General features: G+C 35.9%; 1 protein-coding gene across 10 annotated transcripts in view; it reads left to right on the top strand.

Moving 5' to 3' along the window:
- Positions 1-24,303, top strand: part of Srsf11 (serine and arginine rich splicing factor 11) — a 37,735-nt gene extending 13,432 nt beyond the window's left edge. For 3 of the 10 annotated variants that reach the window (XM_042675474.1, XM_042675481.1, XM_042675465.1), the window contains 11 exons: positions 5,449-5,582; positions 9,312-9,421; positions 10,161-10,253; positions 11,552-11,601; positions 13,046-13,173; positions 14,795-14,876; positions 19,067-19,198; positions 21,350-21,439; positions 22,271-22,387; positions 22,723-22,861; positions 22,968-24,303. In XM_042675474.1, the coding sequence (XP_042531408.1) occupies positions 5,449-5,582; positions 9,312-9,421; positions 10,161-10,253; positions 11,552-11,601; positions 13,046-13,173; positions 14,795-14,876; positions 19,067-19,198; positions 21,350-21,439; positions 22,271-22,387; positions 22,723-22,861; positions 22,968-23,165 (1,273 nt within the window). In that variant the 3' untranslated portion in view covers positions 23,166-24,303. The other 7 variants (XM_042675527.1, XM_042675503.1, XM_042675496.1 and 4 more) reach the window with 7 other exon arrangements.
- The last annotated feature ends 505 nt before the right edge of the window (positions 24,304-24,808 follow it).

Below are 24,808 nucleotides of genomic sequence, written 5' to 3'. Positions count from 1 at the left end.
CGCTTGCCTTGCATGCATGAGGCCATGGGTTCGATTCCTCAGCACCACATAAACAGAAAAAGCCGGAAGTGGCACTGTGGCTCTAGTGGTAGAGCATGCTAGCCTTTGAGCTGAGGGACAGCACCCACGCCCAGACTTCAGGTCCCCCGACTGACCAAAAAAAAAAAAAAAACAGCATAAACATCTAGAATACCAGTTATATGCTCTTTAGGAAAACTAATACAAAGGTGAAAATTGAAATATTGTCAGTAAACCGTCTACTACGTGTGTTAATAGTTTTATGGTATTTAATTTCTAAACAGGAGATACAGAAATCCTGAAGAATTTACTGTTATGGTGTATATAATCAATCTTGGTATATTTCTGCTCAAAATGATGGATAAAAATTGTGATAATGAGTTACTACTTTAATAATGTTCGTGTAGTTCATTACTTTCTGTTTAATATTTTCACATAACTTACTGTTTTCATATTGCTATGTTGTATTTAATTTTGGAGAAAACATACAACTGGAATTTTCATACAAATGGCAGAAAATCAGTGATACTTTGGTGGTTGTAATCATTTAATACTCAGGCATTTGAAACACTGAATTGTAACATTCTTTCTAGGCATGGAAGTTACTAACTTTCCTTTTTGGCCAGTCTCACTCGGGGCCTGGGTGTTGTCCCTGAGATTCTTTTGCTCAAAGTTAGCACCACTTCTGGCATTTTCTGAGTAGTTTATTAGAGTTAAAGAGTCTTAGGTACTTTTCCCTGGGCTGTCTCTGAGCTGTAATCCTCAAATCTCAGCCTCCTGAGTAGCTAGTATTATAGGCAGGGGCCACCAAATCCCGGTTTTGTTTTTTGTTTTTAACCTATCAATGGACAGTGTCTTGGAGAAAGTTGTGATGGACCAGAGTCTGGCTTTTTCCTTTGTAGTAAAATGAATAATTTCATTATAACCAGAATAGCTGCTGGGGAATTGCTCAACCGTTCACAACATGTAAGTTACTATGTATGCATTCAGAAGACTCCTTTCCCAAGGGAATATATTATTGACATATTTTTGCTGTTTAGCTCCATCCTTTATGTTCTACATAGATATCATTTCCTTCTGAAAATGTACAAGTTAGAGGATATGTACAATATAGAGGATACTGCATTATCTCTAATGGGCTTTCAGATTTGACCAATATTGTAAGCGACTGCTTTTATTTATTTAATGTTGGGTTTTGTTTATTAGTCTGAATAGTTAGTCTGACCTGTTCAAACTGGGAATACTTTCTTGACAATTTAGAGTTTCAGCAGTAGTTTGTCAGATAATATGTTACCAACTAGCAGCAGTCCAAAAGGACATTTCATTCCAAAAATGTTAAATTACTTCATATGTTGGGGAAGCTGCTCTACCACTAAGCTACAACCCCCACACCTGGGTTTTTAGAGATGGGGTCTTTTGCTGTGTGGCTCAGACTCATCTCAAACAGTCCTTCTGCCTCTGTCTTTGAAGTGGTGGGATACAGGTGAGGGGCATGGGTAATTATTAAGTATATGGATTTAGTGTGATTTCCAATAAGAGATTATAACTGAAATGCTTATCAAATAATTAGTCCAGTGAAGCATGCAATTGGGGTCTTGTTATAGTAAGCTAAACTTCTTTTGCAATGTAGATATATTTAAGATCCTTAATAGCTTTTGAGTAACCAATCAAGTACATTAATGATCTTTTAAAATTAAATTCCTTTTACAATGCAACATTTTACTGTGTACTTCTTATATAATAAGGAACAAGGCAGGTGCTGTTTGGGGATCATTTTCCTTAGAAATGATCCACTCAAATTTAAGGTAGGATTTGAGAAAGCCTACTGTATAGTGGCCTAACCCAGAGGTTCTCACATTTTAGTGGCCGTGAATATAGACTGTAAAGACATTTACATTTTTAGAAGTGGTTCTTGCCCAAAGTAAATGGAAAAGCAGTAGGTGGTAAACAGAAGAACTGTTTTGTTAGTCCTGGGGCTTGGCTCTCAGGGCCTGGGCCCTGTTTGTTCCTTAGCTTTTTCACTCAAGGCTAGCATTCTACCACTTGAGCCACAGAACTACTTCTAGTTTTCATTAATTGAAGGTAAAACTCTCTAGGACTTGCCTGCCTCGACTGGCTTGGACCCAGTCCTCAGATCTCAGCTTCCTGAGTAGCTAGGATTACAGGTTGTGAGCCACCAGTTCCCAGCTTGAAGAACTGTTTATTGCCAGGTACTTTCCTGTAATCCCAGCTACAGGAGAGACTGAACAAAAATGAGACCGTATTTGAAAAGGGACTAAAAAAAAAAAACTATGGCTCTAGCTCACAATTGATGGAGTGCCTGCCTAATGAACTCAAACCCAGTACTGCCAAAAAAAAAATTTCGTATGTATGTTAGTTATATATAATAATATAGTTTTAAGAACTTTTTTGTCTTTTAATCTGATGATAGTATTAAAGATTGTGAAATATCTTACTATTTCCTAAGGCATTAAGTGTTAGAACATAATAGTATTGAGTGTGTTAAGAAAGAAAAACATGTATGTTTTAGAAAAGATATACAAAATAACAAATTTAATGTTTGAATAAAAATGTTAAATATTCTTTTTGCTCTTTTTGAGTGAAACATTGTTAAATTCTAGAGTAGTACTAATTCACATTATTTATGGACGTATGTCTTAATCCTTTCAGAAACATTTAACAGTAAGACTATGACATACTGACTTAAGTTCCTTGTGTATCACTTTGAACCTGAAGTAGGCAGGATCCCTTTTTTCCTTTAGGAAAATTTATGTAAGTTCCAAATGGGTATGACTACTAAAGGTATTTATACAGTTTAAAATTTCACTATTATATATATTATATGTATGTATAATCAGATTATCTCCTTTTTATCACTGAGTCTTAAAATACAGTTGGCTTGTCAGGAAGAATTTAAAAAGGATGGGCTAAGTGCTTTACCCACCAGAAATACTGAATTAGATGACAGGAAGTAGAAAACCTAGCTGTTAACACACAGATGGCCAGGAATTAAATGGTTTCCATCGCATTAGGGCACTGATTTTTTAAATAACTTTTGGTGTGTGATTGGGAAGCAACCTCTGCCTTTTATTTAATGTTTGGGGATTTTTTTGTTGTGGTAGTTGGGAGGGGGGTAATTGCTGGTCCTGGGACTTGGGGCTTGGGCATCATCCCTGGCATTCTTTTTCTCAAGGCTACACTCTGAGTGGTTTATTAGAGATAAGAGTCTGAATGACTCATGATCCTTAGATCTCATCCTCCTAGTTAGGATTACAGGGGTGAGCCACTAATGCCTGGCTATCTTTTATATCTATCTATCTATTACCAGCTCTGGGGCTTGAACTCAGGGCCTTGGCACTGTCCCTGAGTTCTTCAGCTCAAGGATAGTACTCTACCCCTTGAGCCACAGTGCCACTTCTGGATTTTTCTGTTTATTTGGTACTGAGGAATTGAACTCAGGGTTTCCTGCATGCTAGCAAGCACTCTATCACTAAGCTATATTCTCAGCCCCCTTTTGTTGTTGGCCATGAGACTTGAACTCTGGGCCTAGGCGCTATCCCTCAGCTCTTCACATCAAGGCTAGCGCCTTACCATTTGAGCCACAGTGCCACTTCTTGTTTTCTGGTGGTTAATTGGAGATTAAAGTCTCATGGACTTTCTGCCTGGTTGGCTTTGAACCAGGATCCTCAGATCTCAACCTCCTGAGTAACTAGGATTACAGGCATGAGCCACTGACACCCCTGGTTCTCTTTTATATATTTTTTTAACTTTTCTTTATTGTGAAAATACCATACAGAGGGGTTACAATTACATGGGCAAGGTAAAGAGTTGTAAAGTTCCTTTTTCTGACATAACGTCTTGTACATCTCATTGTTGCAACGGGTCTGCCTGTATCCCTATTTATTTAAACAATTTGTTTTTTCCCTTCCCCTCCACAAAGTATACCAACATCAAATACAGTGAAAACAGGGGATGTACCGTGGGGGAGGGGCATACAAAGCAACAAAAAAATCATCTTGCCGGGCGCCAGTGGCTCAAGCCTGTAATCCTAGCTACTAGGAGGCTGAGATCTGAGGATCTCGGTTCAAAGCCAGCCCTGGCAGAAAAGTCTGTGAGACTCTTATCTCCAATAAACCACTAGAAAACTGTGGCTCAAGCGGTAGAGCACTCGCCTTGAGCTGAAGAGCTGAGGGACAGCACCCAAGCTCAGAGTTCAAGCCCCATGACTGACCAAAAAAAAAAAATTCATCTTATAAATATGTTAGAAACAATCACAAGAAAGAAAAACCATTTGAATCCTTATCTTGGGGTTCATATCACCTAACATCGACTTATCAGACCGTTTCTGCTTGTTTCAGACTTGTACTAGTAATCCAGGCCCAAAGAAACATAGGTCCCATGCTTTCCCTTATTTGCAATAACTAGTATATCTCTCTTTTATATTTTTTTAAAAGCCTACTTAGTCCTTGTATTAGTCATCTTAGCTGCCATATCTTGCATCCCATATCTTATTTTCCTTTTGTCTAAAAGAACCAATTTGCTGAAGGGAATGGCTCTTTTCACTCAAGGAAATAGTAGGGAGGGGTATTATTTAAACACTTAAAGTACTCCATATGTGCTTAATTTCTTTTTCTATGAAAGTGCTAGTGGCTAGAAAGCCTTAGTTGTTTAAATTGGCCATGAGCCCTTAAACATAGTTGTATGTGGAAAAGCTCAATGTATAGAAGAACTGCCTTATTAAAGAGGCCAGGGAAAGTGGCCATCATATAGCTGCTTTATCACCGTATTCTTTTATTCTTGAGATTAAAATGTCAGTTTTACTCTGAGAAAATAGCTATAATGAAAACTTTCTAAGCTGAAACTAACTTGTTACCTGTTAAAGTAAATGGCATGTCAGGCACTTAGGAGGCTGAGATTGAGGATTGTGGGTTCAAAGCCAACCCAGGCCAAAAAGTCCCCGTGAAAAATCTCAAAATTAACCACTCAAAACCCAAAAATGGAGCTGTGGCTGAAAGTAGTAAAGTGCTAGTCTTGAGCAAAAGAGCTCAGGGACAGCACCCAAACCCTGAGTTCAAGCCCTACGACCCACTAAGTAAATAAGTAGTATAGGAGGGGGTGTGGATCATTGTGTAGAGCATTTGCCTGGCTCTGGGTTTGATCCTCAGAACCTCCACATGACCAAATATATATATATATGTTATTCTGGAAATTTTCTGTATTTTTGTTGTCCCATGAATGTTGAAAACATTTAAAACATGGTACATTATAAATTTAAGTAGTTGTTAGGGTGATACACTATTTAATGAACAAGTTAAAATAGTATATATGCAGTTCTATGTTCATACCTTTTTTTTAGGATACAGGTATTATACATTTATTTTCTAGCTGGTAAGATTTTTCTCATGTCACTATTCTGTTTTTGCTTTTTAGTGATTCACCTTTGCCAGTCTCATCTCGTGTCTGCTTTGTTAAATTCCATGATCCAGACTCAGCAGTTGTGGCACAGCATCTGACAAATACTGTATTCGTTGACAGAGCTTTGATAGTCGTACCATATGCAGAAGGTTTGTGCTTTGTTTAACTACCTATATGGGCATCATAAGATGACCATCTACCTCAGTGTAGTTATAGAATGAGCATTAGTAGCATGTTAAAATCTTAAGTTATTAACATTTTGAAACCCTTGTTATACTGCAGTCCATAAATCTTTGCTTGCAGTATTTTTTAACTCTAAAAATTAGAAATCAGGTATATTTACCTTTTATTTTCTTTGAAACATTTTTAAGTTTATTCCTAATTTTGACTCCCTAAGATCTACTTAATTTATTGTTAAGTTTTATTTTTAAAGTCCTTGAAGGTAAATGGTTCACTCCATATACACCTAACACAGAAACCTTCAAATAAATGCATGATGATGTTTTTCTTTTAAATAAATGACTAGGTTACTTTTATTTCTTCAGTACTAACTTCCTATTGGTAACTTGGGGCAAAAAAAAAAGAAATCCCTCTTTGTATTCCAGTATACCAAGGGTTACAATGGATTTTTTTTTTCTTTTTCTTTTTCTTTTTTTTTTCTTTTTTTTTGGTGGAAATTGAAGATTTCCTGTAGCTTAGGTGCCAGATGGGCACTGGGTGTTTTGTATTTATGCCAGATTTTCTTGTTCATTCTTGTTATATTTTCTAGAATATCTCTAAATAATAAATTCTTCTCTCTGTTATTTGTGTGTGTGATTTTTGTAGTGGAGAAGGCAAATGCAAAACCCTTCCAGATGACTGAAAAACAGTGGGTCCTCTGCAGCTACAGGGGATTCTAGACATTAACTAAAGGCCAGCAAGCACTCAAGCCCCCCAAGTGTTTTCCTGGTGTAACCATATGTTAACTACATTTTCTCTCTTTTTACATTTTAGGCTGTTAAAGTAATTTGACAGAAAAAAATGCAGGTTTTTTGGACCTATAAATGCCACTGTGACGAGACAGCACTATTATGCCATTTTGTAAAATTTTCTAAGGCATATTTTATAATTAGTTTGTTCCCAGTGTACTGCTACTTGATTTGCTTTTTGGTAACTATAAATTTTTATCAAAGAAATCATTGACATGATAAGAAACTTACTGGATTTTAAGTTTAAAAATTAATATACTGACCAGAATTTACCTGCCTTACCCTTGTTTTAGTAAACTGGTCAGTGGAAACAGTCTTGTTAATTGTTGAATTTAGATGCGATCTTTGAATACAAATGTTTAGATTTGCACCATACCTTGTAAGAGTTGTGGAATGTCTAAACTCAAAAAAATTACCTTTGGTTTTCAAAAGTATATTCGAGGTGGGTTAAGGCATGCTATATCATAACAGTACAACTATTTCCATAATAAAGTGTTTGAGCCCAATTTCATAGATTTATAGATATTTTGATTTTTGAGTTAGTATGTTTGGGTTCAGCAATTTCTTTTATGTTAGTCTGCCTGCTGTGTGATAAGACTTGACCACCAAAAAAAAAATTTACAGAATTCAGATTCAAGATGAGAAAAATATACAGGTGATAGGTCTTATAACAAAGGTCATATAATGTAATTTACAAAATGTTATAGTTAATCTTTAATTTTAATCAATTCTTTACTGGCTAAGTATTATAGTTCTCAAGCCTGGGACATAGTACAGTATATCATAACTGGTTTTTATAAGCAATATTAGACCACAGTCGTTTTTTGTAGATTAGTCTTGAAAGTGAAGTTTGGGGGATTATATGTAGAATTGATAGAAATATTTAGCTTAGAAATTTATATTTGTTGTATTTATTTGTAGTATGATATGCTGTATTAATGTTACCTCCTCAAGTAAATTGATGTATTCACTCCCTTTGTCACCATTCACTCCAGTTTTAGCTCTTACACTTGGGTGTTGGTTGCTCAGTGTTTTAGAACAATAGACACAAAGTATACGGTAAGGTATAGTCTTAATTGGTAAGAATGAGATAGCTAGATTTTGAAGGGACTCTTAATAGTAATGGATTTGGGGGGTATCTAGGTTCCTTGGTTAATGTTTGTTTCTTTTGTCTGTTTCTTTTTTCTTTCATTTCTACACATTCATGCAGTATTTCATGGTTCTATCAAAGCAGCAGTAAAAAAAATACTCTTGACGCATGAAAATTAACTGGTGAGGGGCCTCATTGCTATTTTTAAATTGTAGTTTTATTTTTAAATAGTCTTTTTTAAATCAGAGGATCAGATGCATGACTTTTTTTTAAATGGATGCAGATCTTCTATCAGGTGTTTTACAGTAAATTCAAGAGGATTTTAGTTTGCCAGAAATGTTGCAAATGCACTAATTTGAGTAAGATGTTGATAATATATCCTCTTGAGACATAATTTTGCATGCAAAATTATCCCTTAATCTTCGTAGGTTTGTTAATATTGATGCATTAATGCCCTATATCTAAATGATCTTCTCCCCCTCCCCTCCATAACTCTTGGTATCTAAATTGATGACAGCTCTGACACAAGCAAGATAACAGTGCTGTGTAGTATACATTTGTTTATATTATCGGCACTTCTCAGTATAGGTGGAAGGAACCATTACCTTTATTTAACAGTGGTTTTTCTTTTTTGTTGTTGTGTTTTACAGTTCTTTTCCCTGGTTCAGCCTGAACTATATACCAGGCCCTGCTGAAAATACCACCCAACAGTTTTCTTCTGCAGCTTATCCAGTTTCTCTTAAGTGCCCTGTACATATTGTATGTTTTATGATGAGATGCAGTTTCTTAATATGTATTACAGAAATACTACTGGTATTTGCAAATATGTAGTTTAATTGTATTATTGAACTCTCATTTCGGGGGCTTGGGCACATTAACAGATTAATCCATCTGTATAGGGCTTTTGCTGTTGGATAGAATTTAAATTGTCTACATAAATTGTCTTAGGACCCTTAGATTTTATCTGAATACACAGATTAGGCTTTAAAAACAGACATATATGTCATTTTTGGCTTACGGAGTTTGGCTAAGTTAGCTTTTGAACTGACACTGTATAGCAGCATTTTTTGGTATGGGTTAGCATGGCACATGTGGGGACATAAAGCATTTTACAGGTAAGGAATGTGCCATGTTATTTTACCTGTTCTCTCTTTCTCACTCACTTCCCCCCACACACACACACACATCCAGTGTGTATTCAGAGACCTTCAGAAACATTCGTATTCATGAATCAGCAAAAGCCCTACGCTTGATTCCAACAGAATATTTCCTTTACATTTCTTTTCTTAAATTTTACAAAATTTGTATGGTAGGTGTAAAGAAAATCATAGTAACTGTACCATATTATTAACCCCTAAATCAAACTTTTTTTGTCTTGTGTATCTTGATTTTTCTGTGTGCTTTATAGTGAAGCAGCCGACACGAGTCGTTGTTCATAAAACAGCTTTTGAAAGTTGAGAGCACACCCCTGGAGAACCGACTGTGCTTGCTTACGTTTGGTTCATGACTTAAAAATCGAGTACAGGTGATGAAATCTTGGCAGTGTTAACAAACAAGTAGTGTGTATTGTGCTATTTTTTTTTATTCTAGAAACTTAACCATATGTAGAGAAAAAGGAAACAAATTTTCACACATTGAAGTTTTCATTCTGACATAAAATTAATAATAAATAATCATAGAGATCAAGCTTTATATTTTAGCGAACATAAAGTACTTTCAGCAAACTCAGGTGGTGTATCAGGGAGACATTTTCTGGGTGTTTTTGTGTGTTTTCTGTCTTACAAGAGAGTGTGTTCTCATGCATGGATGTTTCTCTGCAGGAGTTATTCCTGATGAGACTAAGGCTTTGTCTCTGTTGGCACCAGCTAATGCAGTGGCAGGTCTTCTGCCTGGTGGTGGACTCCTGCCTACACCTAACCCACTTACACAGGTAGGTGCCTATTTGGTTGTATTCCAACTGGATAAAAGTACTTGGTTGCCAGACATTAGTTTAATACTAATTGAAACTAAAGCTAAAAAGCATACTTCTTCTAGAGAAAGACTTCAAATTACAGAGTTCTACATGTCACTTAAATAATGGGTTAGTCCACTTTATTAGGACACCAAACTGCACCTTAGTATGCACAATGAGCATTAACATAAGGAGTAAACTGTTAGGGGATTACTTACGGGAAATATAATGAATACCAGAATATTGTGTGAGAAACAATACTTACTGTGAATCAGAAGAAACATATGTAAGTCAAGGGACTTAGGCTTCCTGCTTAATATGTGGAGAATTAAATCTCTGAAAGAGTAGATAGAGAAGTTTAGGTGCCCATAGAACTAGTAAAGCTGCTCAAGTAGATGGCTGTTCAGGTAGTGTGCCACTTAAAAGTACAACAAAAGTCAATAAAAACACAAGCTTTAACACATGGCATTTCCCAAAATACTTTATATGGTCCTTAGCACTGGTAGTACAAAGCCAGAAAGAAAGTGGGTTTGAGTCTCTAAGAAGCAGTAAATATAGTTGGCGCACCTGGATATAGTGAAACAATTTGCTTTTCAAAATCTAGATTTTATAAATATAGAATATTTTGTACTATTATCTGTCCCTTTATAGAAAACAACTGTTGCTATTACAAAAGCAAAAATAAAATTGACATAAATTACAACTTTAATGTTTGCAGATTGGCGCTGTTCCATTGGCTGCTTTAGGAGCTCCTACTCTTGATCCTGCCCTTGCTGCACTTGGGCTTCCTGGAGCAAACTTGAACTCCCAGGTACAGCTTACCTACACTTCAGTTTGTGAGCTGTTTTTATAGAAAAGATGCTTTCTTTTAGTTTGTATACCAAGAGAAGGCCTTAATTTCTTTCTTTCTTTCTTTCTTTCTTTCTTTCTTTCTTTCTTTCTTTCTTTCTTTCTTTCTTTCTTTCTTTCTTTCTTTTTTTGTTTTTGTTTTCTTTTCTTTGTTCCGTCCTGGGGCTTTAACTCAGAGCCTGGGCAATATCCCTGAGCTTCTCAACCTCAATACTAGCCCCTAGCCCTCTACTACTTGAGCAACACTTCCAGACTTTTCTGAGTGGTTTATTGGACTTTCCTGCCTGGCTGGCTTCAAACCAATCCTCAGATCTCAGCCTCCTGAGTATGTAGGACTATAGGTGTGCATCACCAGCACCCATCCCTAGACTTTAATTTCTGTATTGAAAAAAAAAAAAACTACTAAGGCTAGCTCATTAAAAAGAGACTTATTTGGCCACTACATCATTTTTCTAAAATTTTTTTCATATAATTCAAGGTAGAAAAATAATGCTGGACACCAGGGTCTCACACCTGTAATTCTAGCTATTGGAGAGGCTGTAATCTGAGGGTGGTGGTTTGAAGCCAGCCTGGACAGGGAATTTAATGAGATTCTTATTACCTCCAATTAATCACCAAAATTGCTGGAAGTGCAACTGTGGTTCAAGCGGTAGAACACTAGCCCTGAGCAAAAAGAGCTGAGACAGCACCTAGCCCCTGAGTTCAAGCCCCAGGATTAGCACCATAAAAGAAGAAAAGGAAAAAATAGAAAATAAAATGCCATGGAATGAACACATCACATCATAGAGTCATGAAAAAATGAGAATATGCATTCATAATTTTTCTGTCTTTTTAGTTTGATGGTTTCAGAGTTATGTTGAAATTTGGCTTAACCTTTTCTAAAGTCCTTGCTTTGTAGATAGCTTGAAATAGATTAGCTAATAAATGGTTTTGTTTTCTATATTTCTTTTTATCAGAAAGTGTTAAAGAGGTAATTCTACAAAATCTAGACTGTTTAGTCTCAAGCTTCAAATAAATAGCTTTGGTAAGGGTACTTGCTATATATACCGTAGCCACTTGGTTTCTCTTTGATATTCAATGTGAGTACTGAAAGAATACACATAGATTTATTTAATTCTATTGATCAAACTTCTTCACAGACCATCTTTTTAAAGGATGGTCCCAGAAGATTTTTTCCAGTACATTACAATATACTGAAAAGACTAAGGATCATTTATTGTCTTACACAATGTCATTGCTTATGTTTTTGGTTTTTGGCAGTCTCTTGCTGCAGATCAGTTGCTGAAGCTTATGAGTACTGTTGATCCCAAGTAAGTATTTTTTTTTCTGGCTCCTTGCTGTTCCTTTGTGTCAAAGTCTGAAGAAAGTTACTTTGTTTTGCTTTGTTGTTGAGATCCTTTTACTAAGAAACTCAGGGTGGCCTCAGATTTGCAATTCTTCTGCCTCTATTTTCCACTATTGGGATTATCACACCACCACACCCAACAAAGAAGAAGAGTTAATTTTGTTTTTTATTGGGAGTTTTTTTTTTTTTAGGGTGATAGTTTTTATTAAGTTATACTGGGGAGGAGGGATGATTTCATTGTGACATTTCCATGCATATTTACAAGGTATTCCTATTAGTCTTCCCCTCTGTCACAGAAAGAGTTCAATAGCAAGAAATTTACTAGGCTTGGGGATTTAACTTAGTGTAGGAGCACTTGCCTAGCAAGTGCAAGGCTCTCAGCTCTGCAAAAAAGAAAAAAGTTACTTATTTTGATGGCATCTCTTACATATTTGCTCAGAAAAAATAAAAACAGCTGGAAATCCACAAAGGCAATGAGTCCCATTATGGTCTTCATAAGTTTTTAAGATCAGAGTCTGAGCCTTAAAGATAATGAGAGAGAAACAAAGCTGAGAGGGAAATCATCTCCATACAAAGAAGTGCATGTTATGTGTAGTTAATAGCCAGTGTGTTTAAAGGTGCTTTGATACATGCTTTCATGCAGTAATTGAAATTTTTCTTGTAGCAAATCTCATATAATGAATTTTTTAATTGATACTTTTTTGGTAAACTAAATTTGAATTGTATACTATTTTTCCTTACGTTGGTAGAAAAAATGAGAAACATTGGGGGTGAGAGGGCACTCATTTGACTTTGGTTAGTGGGGGCTTTTCTTTAAAATTTACCTTACAGTTAAGGAAACAAGCATGTACCTACCCCCAAGCTTATAAAATATCACCAGTATCATTAAAACTCTCTGCGTATCCATTCCTGATAACATTTCCCACTCTCCCCACAAATAACTATTGTACTAAATTTGGTGTCTATAATTTTTTCTTACATGTGTAAACCCTTAAGGGGCATCTTTAGCCTTGCCAGTCAGGATTTCATGTGTAACTTTGGTCGGCCATTGGCCACTGCCTCAGTTTCTCCCCATCTGCAAACTAAAAGGTAACGCTTTCCCCAACAAACTTAAGATGTCATAGAAAGTTTTTAAATCATTTAAAGTTTATTTTTGCCATCAGCACATTCTTTTATACTAGCATTTCTCAAAATGTGTGTTTATGGAACACTGATGGATGTTGAATTTCTTATTCCAGAATCATTAAAATGGAGATGCCCATTGTAAATATTCAAAACAGTTCTATGTGCTATACTATATATTGTTTACTAAAGTTAAAGAATCTTCCCCCTTTTCAAGGATTATTTTACTTGAAGTACAGGCTTAATATTAAAAATCTTTCCATTCTCAGTTGTTGATTCTGTTTTAGGTTGAATCATGTAGCTGCTGGTCTTGTTTCACCAAGTCTGAAATCAGATACCTCTAGTAAAGAAATAGAGGAAGCCATGAAAAGAGTACGAGAAGCCCAGTCCCTGATATCTGCTGCTATAGAGCCAGGTAAATTATGATTGTTGGCAAAAATGATGGTGAAGAATAAGTTAAAGTGTGTGAATAATGCTCTAGTCATTTTTTTCCATTTTCTAAGCTGTCATAAAATATCCTGTAATGAAGTGCCACTGAGACATTTCTAGAGATACGTGGAAGACATTTCTGGTTGTCACACTGGTACCAGTTACCAAATGAGTAGATAGGGCTGAATATTGCTATACATGCTGTGAGTAGGACAGTCACCCACAATGATTGAGCCAATCTAAAATGTCAGTACACCTAGGCTTATTTAATCCCTTTGTTTTGTTTTGTAGAAGTGATTTGCTTTTCTTTTTTTGCATGGTAGGTGCTAGAGAACAAATCCAGGTCTTTGTATCTGCCAAAGAACTGCTCTTAACACTGCTCTAGATTGTCAGTATAATTGATAAATTGATACCAAGTGCTTTAAATATATCATTTAATCAATAGAATGCAAAATAATTAGTTGAAGAGTATTAGAGATGCACTAGATCTGTGGGACTAACTCTGGGACATACTATGACTACTTCCATGACTGATAGGACTTCTGTTGGTTGTTTTCTTTGAGACAAAGTCTCACTAATTGCATAGAATGGCCTCAAATATATGATAGCCCAAAGCTTCCTATATGCTCAGATTATACATGTGCACCACTATGCTTGGCCAAAAATATTTTACAAACTACTTTAAATTTTTGTAGATCTTTTATTAATAGTGACATTCTCAGTAAGTTTAATCCTATTCACTATAAATTGTGAAAGAGCTGCTCATCCTTACTTGATGATCATACAAGTATGAAAAGTGGTTTATTTTCTCTTGTAAGTCTTAATTTCAAGGAATCGCATAGATTTTATGTTAAAACTAAGAAATAACACAATTCTGTTATAGATGTGTTTCCTACACAAAAATACCAGTAAGAGGATTAACTGGCCAACAGGAAGAAGGCAGGCTTACTAAAATCTAATTCTGTAACTGCATAAATAAATCAAGATTTTCTTGATTAGACAGCCAGATCCTGAACCTGAATCTGTTTATTAATTGGGATGCAATTTATCCCTGAGTATTTATTTTCACAAAGATCATAGAAGTAAGTGGTAGAGAGAAGATGAAGTTTCTCCTTTGAACCCCAGACATGTACAGACAAGCATGCATTATAACATTCTGCTAGACCAATAATAAATCTTCATATTTGTATTTATTGTGAACTTACACAAAATACTTACATTTAATGTGTTTAAGAATGTGCTATTAGGGCTGGGAAGGTGGCTCAGTGGTAGAGCACTTGCCTTGCATGTCTGAGGCCCTGGGTTCGATTCCTCAGCACCACATAAGCTAAAAGAAAAAAGCCGGAAGTGGCACTGTGGTTCAGGCGGTAGAGCGCTAGCCTTGAGCTGAAGAGCTGAGGGACAGCACCCAGGCCCAGAGTTCAGGCCCACAACCGGACCAAAAAAAAAAAAAGAATGTGCTATTAATATAGAAACATGAAAATTAAAGCTTTACACATTTAAAGTTTTATTAGAAAAGCTGAATATTAAGGGAAATTCTATAAATAACTCCTATGCAATCTCCCTACTAAGTGGATTTCTAAGTATTTCTTTTCTATTAAATCAAGATAAAAAAGAAGAAAAAAGAAGGCATTCAAGATCAAGATCACGTTCTCGGAGGAGGCGAACTCCCTCATCTTCTAGACACAGGTTAGATTTGTAGATTACACAAAGGTTATTGCTGTTGTGTTGTATCTTAAATGGTCCTTCCTCCTTAGTTCCTGGTTAAAGTGTGTTTGATTAACAATTGCTGGTAGCAGGGTATGGGGTAAGTGTTGACATATATATAGGGGAAAAGATGTAGAATAGACATTTCATACTGTAATACCAAAAAACAACCCATTGGTGGTAGGGAAAACTACTAAGGAGCTGAGCACTATATTAAGAGAGTGCTATGGAGAAAACTGAACTTGATACTTTCTAGGTATGATTTTTCTCTGGTCTCCATATATGACTCACCTTCATGAATATATGTATGGTTTTGTGAATACGTTATGTATGTGTATGGAAGTAACCTGAGACTTACCAAGTACTTTGAAAAAGGATGGACTAAGTATAACGGGATTGGTTTGTTCAAAGTACACTGTATACAACTATAGAAGTATCACAATAAAACACCCTTGTTCTATTAATATATTCTATTTTTTTAATAGTTAAAATAAACCCAGTGATGCTGGCTCATGCCTGTAATCCTGGAGCTACTCAGGAGGCTGAGATCTGAGAACCATGGTTCAAAGCCAGCCTGTGCTTAAAAGATGGAGACTCTTAGTGCCAATTAACCATCAAAAAGCTGGAAGTAGACCTGGGGCTCAAGTGGTAGAGTACTGGCCTTGAGCAAAAAAAAAAAAAAAAAGCTCAGGAACAGTGCTCAGGCCCCGAGTTTAAGCCCCCCATGCACAAAGAAAAAATAACCTGTTCACTCTTGTTCATGTAGGTTATAGTTGTCTGTTGATTAAATTTTTAATAAAACTCAGTTAACTCCATGTTTGCATAGCTCTAAAGTACAACTGATGGAGAATGACTTTCATATTTCTAATGCTTGGCTTACTAGAAGATAATTATGCATATAATAATTGGCAGTGTAATTGGTAAATATATTTAGAAAAACTGGTATTTTACTAAATCTTAGGTGTGAATAGTTAGAAAAGAGAATGGTACTTTCATAGTCTTGTGACTTAGTAGTACTTGTTGGTAAATGTTAAAACTTAACTAGTTTCTGAAATGTAAATTACATTGTAGAACTTTCTTTTAAATTAAAAATCTGTTTCTCTTAAGCTTTGAATGGGTCCTCCCCCTAGGCATAAGAAGTCTTATGAAACTGCAGGTGGTCAGTCATACAGGTGTCTTTCTAGATAGCCATTTTATTAATAAGTATCAAATGATTTATGTTTTCCATGCAAATTAGTACTCAAGAATAGTTTTTAATACTCAATAAAAATTTTCACTGCCTGAAGATGCTTACTGAATATGACATTCATTTTTTTTCTTTTGTCACAAATGCATATAGAAATGCCAGTGATTAATCTAACAACTACTAGAACAGTTCATTTACCTCTACCTTGATTTGTGGAGAGGATATAGAGAGTACCACCTCCACTCTCCATTGCTTCTCCATAGAATGTCTGCATGCATAGTAATAACTTTGATCTTACAGACCAGTGAAATCAGGAGTTTTGAAGTGCCCTGGATTCCGCAGTTTGAAAACTATCAGTTTTTAAAATGTTTACCAACTATTTCAACCCTCAAATCTCATTTTACTTGCTCCTTTTTTATTTAGGTTAGCTTAATTGTACTCTAGTTCTAGTTTGAGCCCATCAATGGTTGTCAGTTCTTTTTGCCAGTTTCAGCTTCACCTTATATATCCTTTCACCACTTGACTCTCGGCTAGAAATCTTCACTCCCAGGAATTATTTTCCACTTTATAGAGTCTGCCGAAAGGTACTCATTACAAATCTCTTCCTATAGAAATGTTTTTCTACCAGAGATTGTTAAAATTGCGTCAGATATGGCTGAAAATAAGACATGGAAATAAAAGTTTGTTAAATTCAGTAAGACAGTACTGATGAGTTTTATGGGCATATTTTTTATGGATTTAATAGTAGTCAAAGCTATATAAGCACATCATACATTCTGCTCAAGCACTAGTAGTAGAATTACAGGTCTGAGCTGCTCGTGCCCCGCTTTAATAACAATTGAGTCACTGGGCGCCGTTGGCTCACACCTGTAATCCTAGCTACTGAGGACGCTAAGATCTGAGGATCACAGTTCAAAGCCAGCTCAGGCAGGAAAGTCTGAGAATCTTATCTCCAATAAACCACTAGAAAACCGGAAGAGGCGCTGTGGCTCAAGCTGTAGAGAGCTAGCCTTGAGCTGAAGAGCTGAGGGATAGGGCCAAGCCCAGAGTTAAAGCCCCACGACCAACAAAAAAAAAAAATAAAATTGTGTCTTTACAGCCATTTGTTACAATAGAGTCCCCATATCTTTGCTGAAACAGCAGCCTCTCAGAGACATTAGATACTACACTTAACGTGTATGGTTTATAAATGAGAATTGAACAGATCTTATCCATTTGAGTCAGGTTTTTACTATGTACTAGCCTAGAACTAGCCCAAGCTAGCTACTAATTTGCCATCTTCCTGTCTCATCTCCCTGAGAGCAGTGATTATAGACATTTCCCATTATATCTGGATACAGTCTTTTCCATTTCTGAAGTATCCTTTCTCTTTACATATAATGAAAAACAGGCAGAAAGTTTAGACCATATTTGATATCTGTCATTTAAAGAGGTTGAGTGGTTGCTGGAAGTTGGGTAATCAAAAGTATAAACACACTGAATCTTATTTTTAATGATTTGTTAGAGGAATGTTTTAAGACAAAAAAGATAATCAGATGCCAGGTGCCGGTGGCTCATGCCTGTAATCCTAGCTACTCAGGAGGCTGAGATCTGAGGATCGCGGTTCAAAGCCAGCCCGGGCAGGAAAGTCTGTGAAACACTTACCTCCAATAAACCACCCGAAAACCAGAAGTGGCTCTGTAAGCTCAAGTCGTAGAACGCTAGCCTTGAGCTGAAGAGCTGAGGGACAATGTTCAGGCCCAGAGTTCAAGCCCCACAACTGACAAAAAAAAAAAAAAAATCAGTAACAACATATAAAGGTTATGTTAAATGTGCCTCAACAGATGGAAATAAGATAGCCTTACTGAGTTGTATTCAGCCTGTAATCATGAGACTTGTAGTGAGTGGGAAAATGATGTATTAATCCAGTCCTTCAAACTAGATTGCTTAATGAAGTCCTTGTACCAAAAAGGAAATAAGGATTCTTATCCTCAAGAACCCAGTGGTAGAGCTAAGAGAATTTTTGTCAGTCATCTACTTGAGCTCGGAATCTGGACACTATCCCTTAACTCTTTTGCTCAAGGCTAGCACTCTACCACTTTGAGCCATAGTGCCACTTCTGTTCTCTGGTGGTTAATTGGAGATAAATGTCTCACAGACTTTTCTGCCCAGGCTGGCTTTGAACAGCAATTCTCAGCTCTTAGGCTCTGGAGTAGCTGATATCACAGGCAAGAATGATCAGCACCTGGCTGAGAAGTATTTCTTTAATGTAGCAGGAAAAAGAATCATATAGTGTCATGGAAATATTGAAAGAAAATGAGTACAAAGCATTTGAACTGAATTATATGTGTAAGGCCTACATTGTTTGGAGTTTAATTGAAATTCAAGTGGAATACAATTCAGGAAATAAACTTGCAAGGCCTATTTGAAAAGTATGTAGTAAGTACAATATGCATGTTTGATAATAGACAGATGGGGAATCAAAAAGATACATGTTAGAAGATAATGTGATTGTATAAAATAATGCCAGCAAGAGAAGGGATTATTTATCTTTTTTTGGGGGGGGGGGAGGGGGGGTCCAGTCGTGGGGCCTGAACTCTGGGCCTGGGTGCTGTCCCTCAGCTCTTCAGCTCAAGGCTAGTGCTCTACCACTGGAGCCACAGCACCACTTCTGGCTTTTTTTTTTTTTTTTTTTTGCTTATGTGGTGCTGAGGAATCAAACCCAGGGCCTCATGCATGCAAGGCAAGCGCTCTACCACTGAGCCACCTTCCCAGCTATCCGGTGGACATAATCAATTGAGTCAAACATTAAAAAGTGAAGAATTCTAAGTATTAAAGGGGTATTAACTTTTCTAAGGTATTAAAGATGTTTAGTGACAGCAACTGGAGGAAGGGGAACTACCTCCACTTTATATTGATTCTTAGTGTGTCTGACATGAGCTGAAATATCCACAAACCAGTCTTTTTTACATTTATATACATGTATTACTTCCTTATACTTTATTAGGCGATCAAGAAGCAGGTCCAGGAGGCGATCACATTCTAAATCAAGGAGTAGGCGACGATCCAAAAGTCCAAGACGGAGAAGATCTCATTCCAGAGAGAGAGGTAGACGGTCAAGGAGCACATCAAAAACCAGGTATAGCATTGGGTGAGAACACAAAAGTATAAGAGTTACTGACACCCCCAGATAATATGCTACTAAATAACAAAAGACAAAATGTAAGGAGATAGAAGTTGAAAAGGTACAAAGCTACTTAGGAATTAAGTAGACTGACGTTTGGGGGTTTTTTTCTTTCTTAGAAACCTGAAGACCAAGGTAAAATTTCTTAAAATACAGATTTTTAGTATTGTTCCTCAATCATTATTATTGGTAAGCATGTACCTCAACCGATGGAAATAAGATAGCCTTACTGAGTTGTATTCAGCCTGTAATCATGAGATTTATAGTGGGTGGGAAAATGATGTATTAATCCAGTCCTTCAAACTAGGTTGCTTAATGAAGTCCTTGTACCAAAAAGGAATTAAGGATTCTTTTCCTTGAGGATTTTCTGTTTATTAAGAAAGCAATAAATATTACATGGGAAGGACTTTCCTTAAATAGTGGCCATTTGCTATTTATTGTTGGGACAGGTATAATTAACCTGCATTCTGAAAGGTTTGAGTAGACTCAATGGACTCAATTGTTTCAGTTTCTTGTAAAGAATAATGTATAAAGGTTAGTGTGAGGGCTAGGTTGTAGCTCAGTGGCAAAGCACTTGCCTAGCAAGTGCAATGTCCTGGGTTCAATCCCCAGTTCCAAAACAGAAAAAAGACCAAAAAAAGTTAAAGAAAGAAAAAAACGGTGAGTGTGAGTTGTACAAGTAGCAACTATTTTAGTACAGAAGGACCAACAACAAGGTCAGAAAGAGGAGACCGTTCATAAATGGCTTTGTTGTTTGTGCTTGATCTAGGAAGCAACTGCAGCAGGTTCACAAATGATGAGGGAGGCAGTATTGTCAGATTTGTTCAGTCATTTGTCACTTAATGACAGGAAATAATGCCAAGAAATGCATCATTAGGCAATTTCTTGGTGAAACCACCAGAGTATACTTCCACAAACTACAATGGCTACAGTATCATTGAGCAGAAATTTAGGACCATATATGTGGATCAGTCATTGAAGGAAAACATCCACATGCAGCACACAACTGTGCCTGGAAAGATGTCTTCTAGGTATAGTACATGAACAGTTTGCGAAGGGTGTGATGAAACTCATTAGAGATCATTAAGAGACAATTTAGAATCTCAAGAGATTGTTATTATCTGAGACATTACATGAATTATTAACTTGAAAAGGAAGGATAACTACACTATAGCAGGATGAGCAGGGAAGGAAAAAGATGAGTTAGAGGACATAAGAGTAGCACCGAAAAAAGGAATATTCTGATCCCAATTTTTTTTAACACAGATATGTGTTTAGAACAGAAATACATATTATCTACCCCCTATTTAGATTCTTGGAGAAACTGGTGATATAGCAGATTAATGATGGGGTACTTAAATAAAAACAAATTTATAGAACCATTTTTGTGATAGGGTTACCAGTGCATTATGATTGTCACTGGGTAGTCCAGAATGTATTGCAACAGGAAAAGGTAGGAAGCATTGCTTAGGCCTTCATATATCCTATGGAAGAATACTGGTGATAATCAGTGAATGATACCAATAATTAAGAGAGAGAAGCATAAGCCGGGTGCCCAGCTATTCAGAAGGCTAAGACCTGAGGATCACAATTCTGAAGCCAACCCAAGCAGGAAAGTTTGTGACACGCTTATCTCCAGTTAACCACCAAAAAGCTGGAAGTGGAGATGAGGCTAAAGTGGCAGAGTGTTAGCCTTGAGCAAAAAAAGTTCAGGAAAGCACCCACACGATGAGTTCAAACCCCAGGACTAGCACAAAAAGAGGAGAAGGAAGGGGGAAAAGATAGAAATAGGCAGAGAGGGGTGGGGAAAGGGATGATAAAGTATCTAGAATCCCATTATTAATCTCCTGAAATATACCACAAAATACTAGCCAACAATCCTAAATTTTTTCTTAAACAGTAAAGTACTTCATTCTATTAGTCAAAGAAATTAGACTTTTAAGGAAATATCTTTCTGCAAAAAAGTCACAAAAGCTATAGTTCCTAAAATACCTACCAGAATAACAAGATTAGATCTGATTATACTTTAAGTTGCTATGTGCAGCACTCCATAGAAAGAATCATTAGCTTAATCTTCTTATGCATTATAAATTGTTTATTTATTAGAGATAAAAAGAAGGAAGACAAAGAAAAGAAACGTTCCAAAACACCACCAAAAAGTTACAGCACAGCCAGACGTTCTAGAAGTGCAAGCAGGTAAGATTTCTATTTTCCTTTATAAAATCAGCCTGTGGACATGAAAATGTGTTCCTGAACTTTAAATACTTAAATACTTCAGTGTTAAAAATAGATTTAAATAGTTGAGTTTTAATAGCTAGAGCATACTGGAATATTTAGGCCATTTATATTTATCTTGTCTACATATTAATAGACAAGAATTTTGTGTTTCTCATACTGTGGTTCATAGATGAATGGAAAGCAGTATAAGTAGTGATTTATTCCATTCCTAGGCTACCTTCTATTTTTAAACTATTTTAGTGAAAATTGAAATAGTCTTGCAAACTTCACAGGAAACATTTTTTGTACTTTCTTCAGATACTGATTATATATACTTTCATACAATTACTTTTTTTTTTTTTTTTTTTGGGTCCGGTCGTGGGGCCTGAACTCTGGGCCTGGGTGCTGTCCCTCAGCTCTTCAGCTCAAGGCTAGCACTCTATCACTTGAGCCACACTGCCACTTCCGGCTTTTTTCTTTTTTGCTTATGTGGTGCTGAGGAATCGAACCCAGGGCCTCAGGCATGCAAGGCAAGCGCTCTACCACTGAGCCATCTTCTCAGCCCCTCATACAATTACTTTTATACAATTTCTTTCTTAACAAAACTTACTTGATGGCTGGGAATGGTGGCACATACCTGTGATCCCAGCTTTTTTTGATCACAATTTGAAAAGTTAGCTACTTCAGAAAACAAGCCCAGAGATATGTAGGCTCAAAACACTATTGTAAAACAGGTATTACAGTCAGAAAAACCATATTATTAGAATTTCTAGTAGAGCTAATGAGATCATACTATATTTTAAAGCCTAGTTTGCACATTTCTGATTTTAGAGAGAGACGAAGAAGAAGAAGCCGAAGTGGAACAAGATCTCCTAAAAAGCCTAGGTCTCCTAAAAGAAAATTGTCTCGCTCACCATCCCCTAGAAGGTAAAAGATTTTAAGTATTTAGATCTCTTGTAATTCTCAGAAATCATGTTTTAAACCATCCTACTATTACATAGTTTTCCTTTTTAGTAATTAAAAATGTTCTTTGTATTAAGACAAGAAATACATGTTTGGATAAAGCATTTCATTTTACCCTTAGAACAAGGTTGCAATTTTTTCACCTACATTATGTGTGTACGACTTGTATCTTTATTGCCGGTTTGCCACCTTCTGAACTCCAAAGTAATCTAAGCAACTAAAACTTTTGCTCCACTTCAGAATGAAACATCTTAGGTTTCTTTAAAGCATTCTTTAAGCACATTTTTAACTGATTCTAGACATAAAAAGGAGAAGAAGAAAGATAAAGACAAAGAAAGAAGCAGAGATGAAAGGGAACGATCAACAAGCAAAAAGAAGAAAAGTAAAGATAAGGAAAAAGATCGGGAAAAAAAATCAGAGAGTGATAAAGATGTAAAAGTATGTATACAAATTCGTTTATTTTGTATTCGGTGTAATATTAGTAGCTTTGAAATACAACTTTTCTTTGAAGAAGCTTATTTTATTTTTATTCTCCTTGGCAAAGCAGGTTACACGGGATTATGATGAAGAAGAACAGGGCTATGACAGTGAAAAGGAGAAGAAAGAAGAGAAGAAATCAGCAGAAGCTGGTTCCCCTAAAGCCAAGGAATGTTCAGTTGACAAGGGAACTGGTGATTCAATAAGAGAATCCAAAGTGAATGGGGATGATCATCATGAAGAAGACATGGATATGAGTGACTGAATATTGCCTCTGTGGGAATCCAGCTGTACACATGCATCAGTGTCATTCCTTTGTGTGATTTTTAATGCTGTAATTGTTCATCTCAAACTTAGATGTATACAGCTCAAAATTACAAATGGTTATAAAGTTTCTGATACTGATACTGATAGTTATTACATCAAAAAGCTTTCAGAAAATGGTAACCAACTTTGTCATGGTGAATCTGACTGAGTAACGAAGCAGTTTTACGAAAAGCTGCATGCATCTACAGCAGGCATGGATTGTTTATGTTGTATAATCCCTTTTATTAAGTAAGTTCACTTATAGTAATTCTAGAATTTGAGTCATTGCTGTAATAGAGCCATGTAGGGAATGCACTGATTGCATGTTACTGTGGCAAGAATATCCTAAATGTCATTAAAAATCCTCCAACATGATGGATCTACTTATGGTCTTGTTGACATGACAAATTAACATTCTTAGAGCTACATCTGGAAACAAATTTGAAGTAGATAATCCTTTAAGCCTTATGGCTAAATTTTGTGGCTTTGTTTAACTTAGAAAGGTTATATATGCACTAACCTTTTTTATGGCTAATTAGTCTTTAATTACACAAACAAGATTTCAGATGAAACTTCTCGGTGAGTAAATAGCAAAATATTTTGAAGTAGAATTATATACTTTTCCATAGGTATTTAGGATTTTTTTTTCCCTGCAGTAATTTATTTCATATTTGCATCCATGAAAGCTATCAACTTATCCTGCTGCATCTGTTTAAAAAAGAAAAAAAAGTTTTCTTGTCCTGATTTCAGTTTTCCACTTTGGTTTGTTTTAAGCTCACTCTTGAGGGAGAAAAAAAAAAAGGATAGTGCATTTTTAAATGACTTTCACAAGCATTTTAAGACAAATTACTTGATGATGTACTTTTATTTGATCTCAAGTTGTATAAAAACCAATTTGTGTTACTCTTACTGCATAGTAATCTTATGCACAGTGATTCCATGTTATATGCGTAGTTAGGTAACTGTTTTCTTAGTTACAGGATTTCAAGCTTCACTTTTGTGCAGTTAAAACAAAAGTAGGCTACAGTCTGTGCCATGTTGATGTACAGTTTCTGGAATTGTTTTACATGACTTTGATAATAAAACCCTTAAACTTATGTTCATGTTCCTGTAAAACTGCATTTGTATTTATTCACACTATTGAATTGTATGACATTTACCTCATTTTACAAGTTCTATCTACATTTAAGTACAATACCACAAGATGAAAACCATCAGCTTAGTGATAATTGTCCTAACACCAAATAACTTGTCTAGAACTATCTTTCTTCATATTTTTGTGTGGGAATTGGGATTGGATAATAAAATGAACTTTAGAATAAATGATTCTACATATACATAGTAAATTTATATTTTCAGTGAAATATAAATATTTGCCTTTTCTGAGCTAGTATCAAAAGTTAATATGTATCTATTGTATAATACTAAGTGGTATAAACATTTATGAAATGAGTAGTGTTGGGTGGCTGAGATTATGGGAAATCAATACTTGGAATTGTGGCCTTTTCTAAGTTTAAGGTGATTTTTTTCTAAAATTAAAATGACATTTAGAAAAGCTGTGTTTTTACAGTTTGTAGTAAAGATTTTATCAACAGGAATTTT

Source organism: Dipodomys spectabilis, unplaced genomic scaffold (assembly GCF_019054845.1).
Source record: "Dipodomys spectabilis isolate Male_0828 unplaced genomic scaffold, ASM1905484v1 ptg000002l, whole genome shotgun sequence".
NCBI classification, from domain to species: domain Eukaryota; kingdom Metazoa; phylum Chordata; class Mammalia; order Rodentia; family Heteromyidae; genus Dipodomys; species Dipodomys spectabilis.
This window is presented reverse-complemented; position numbering and strand designations above follow the sequence as displayed.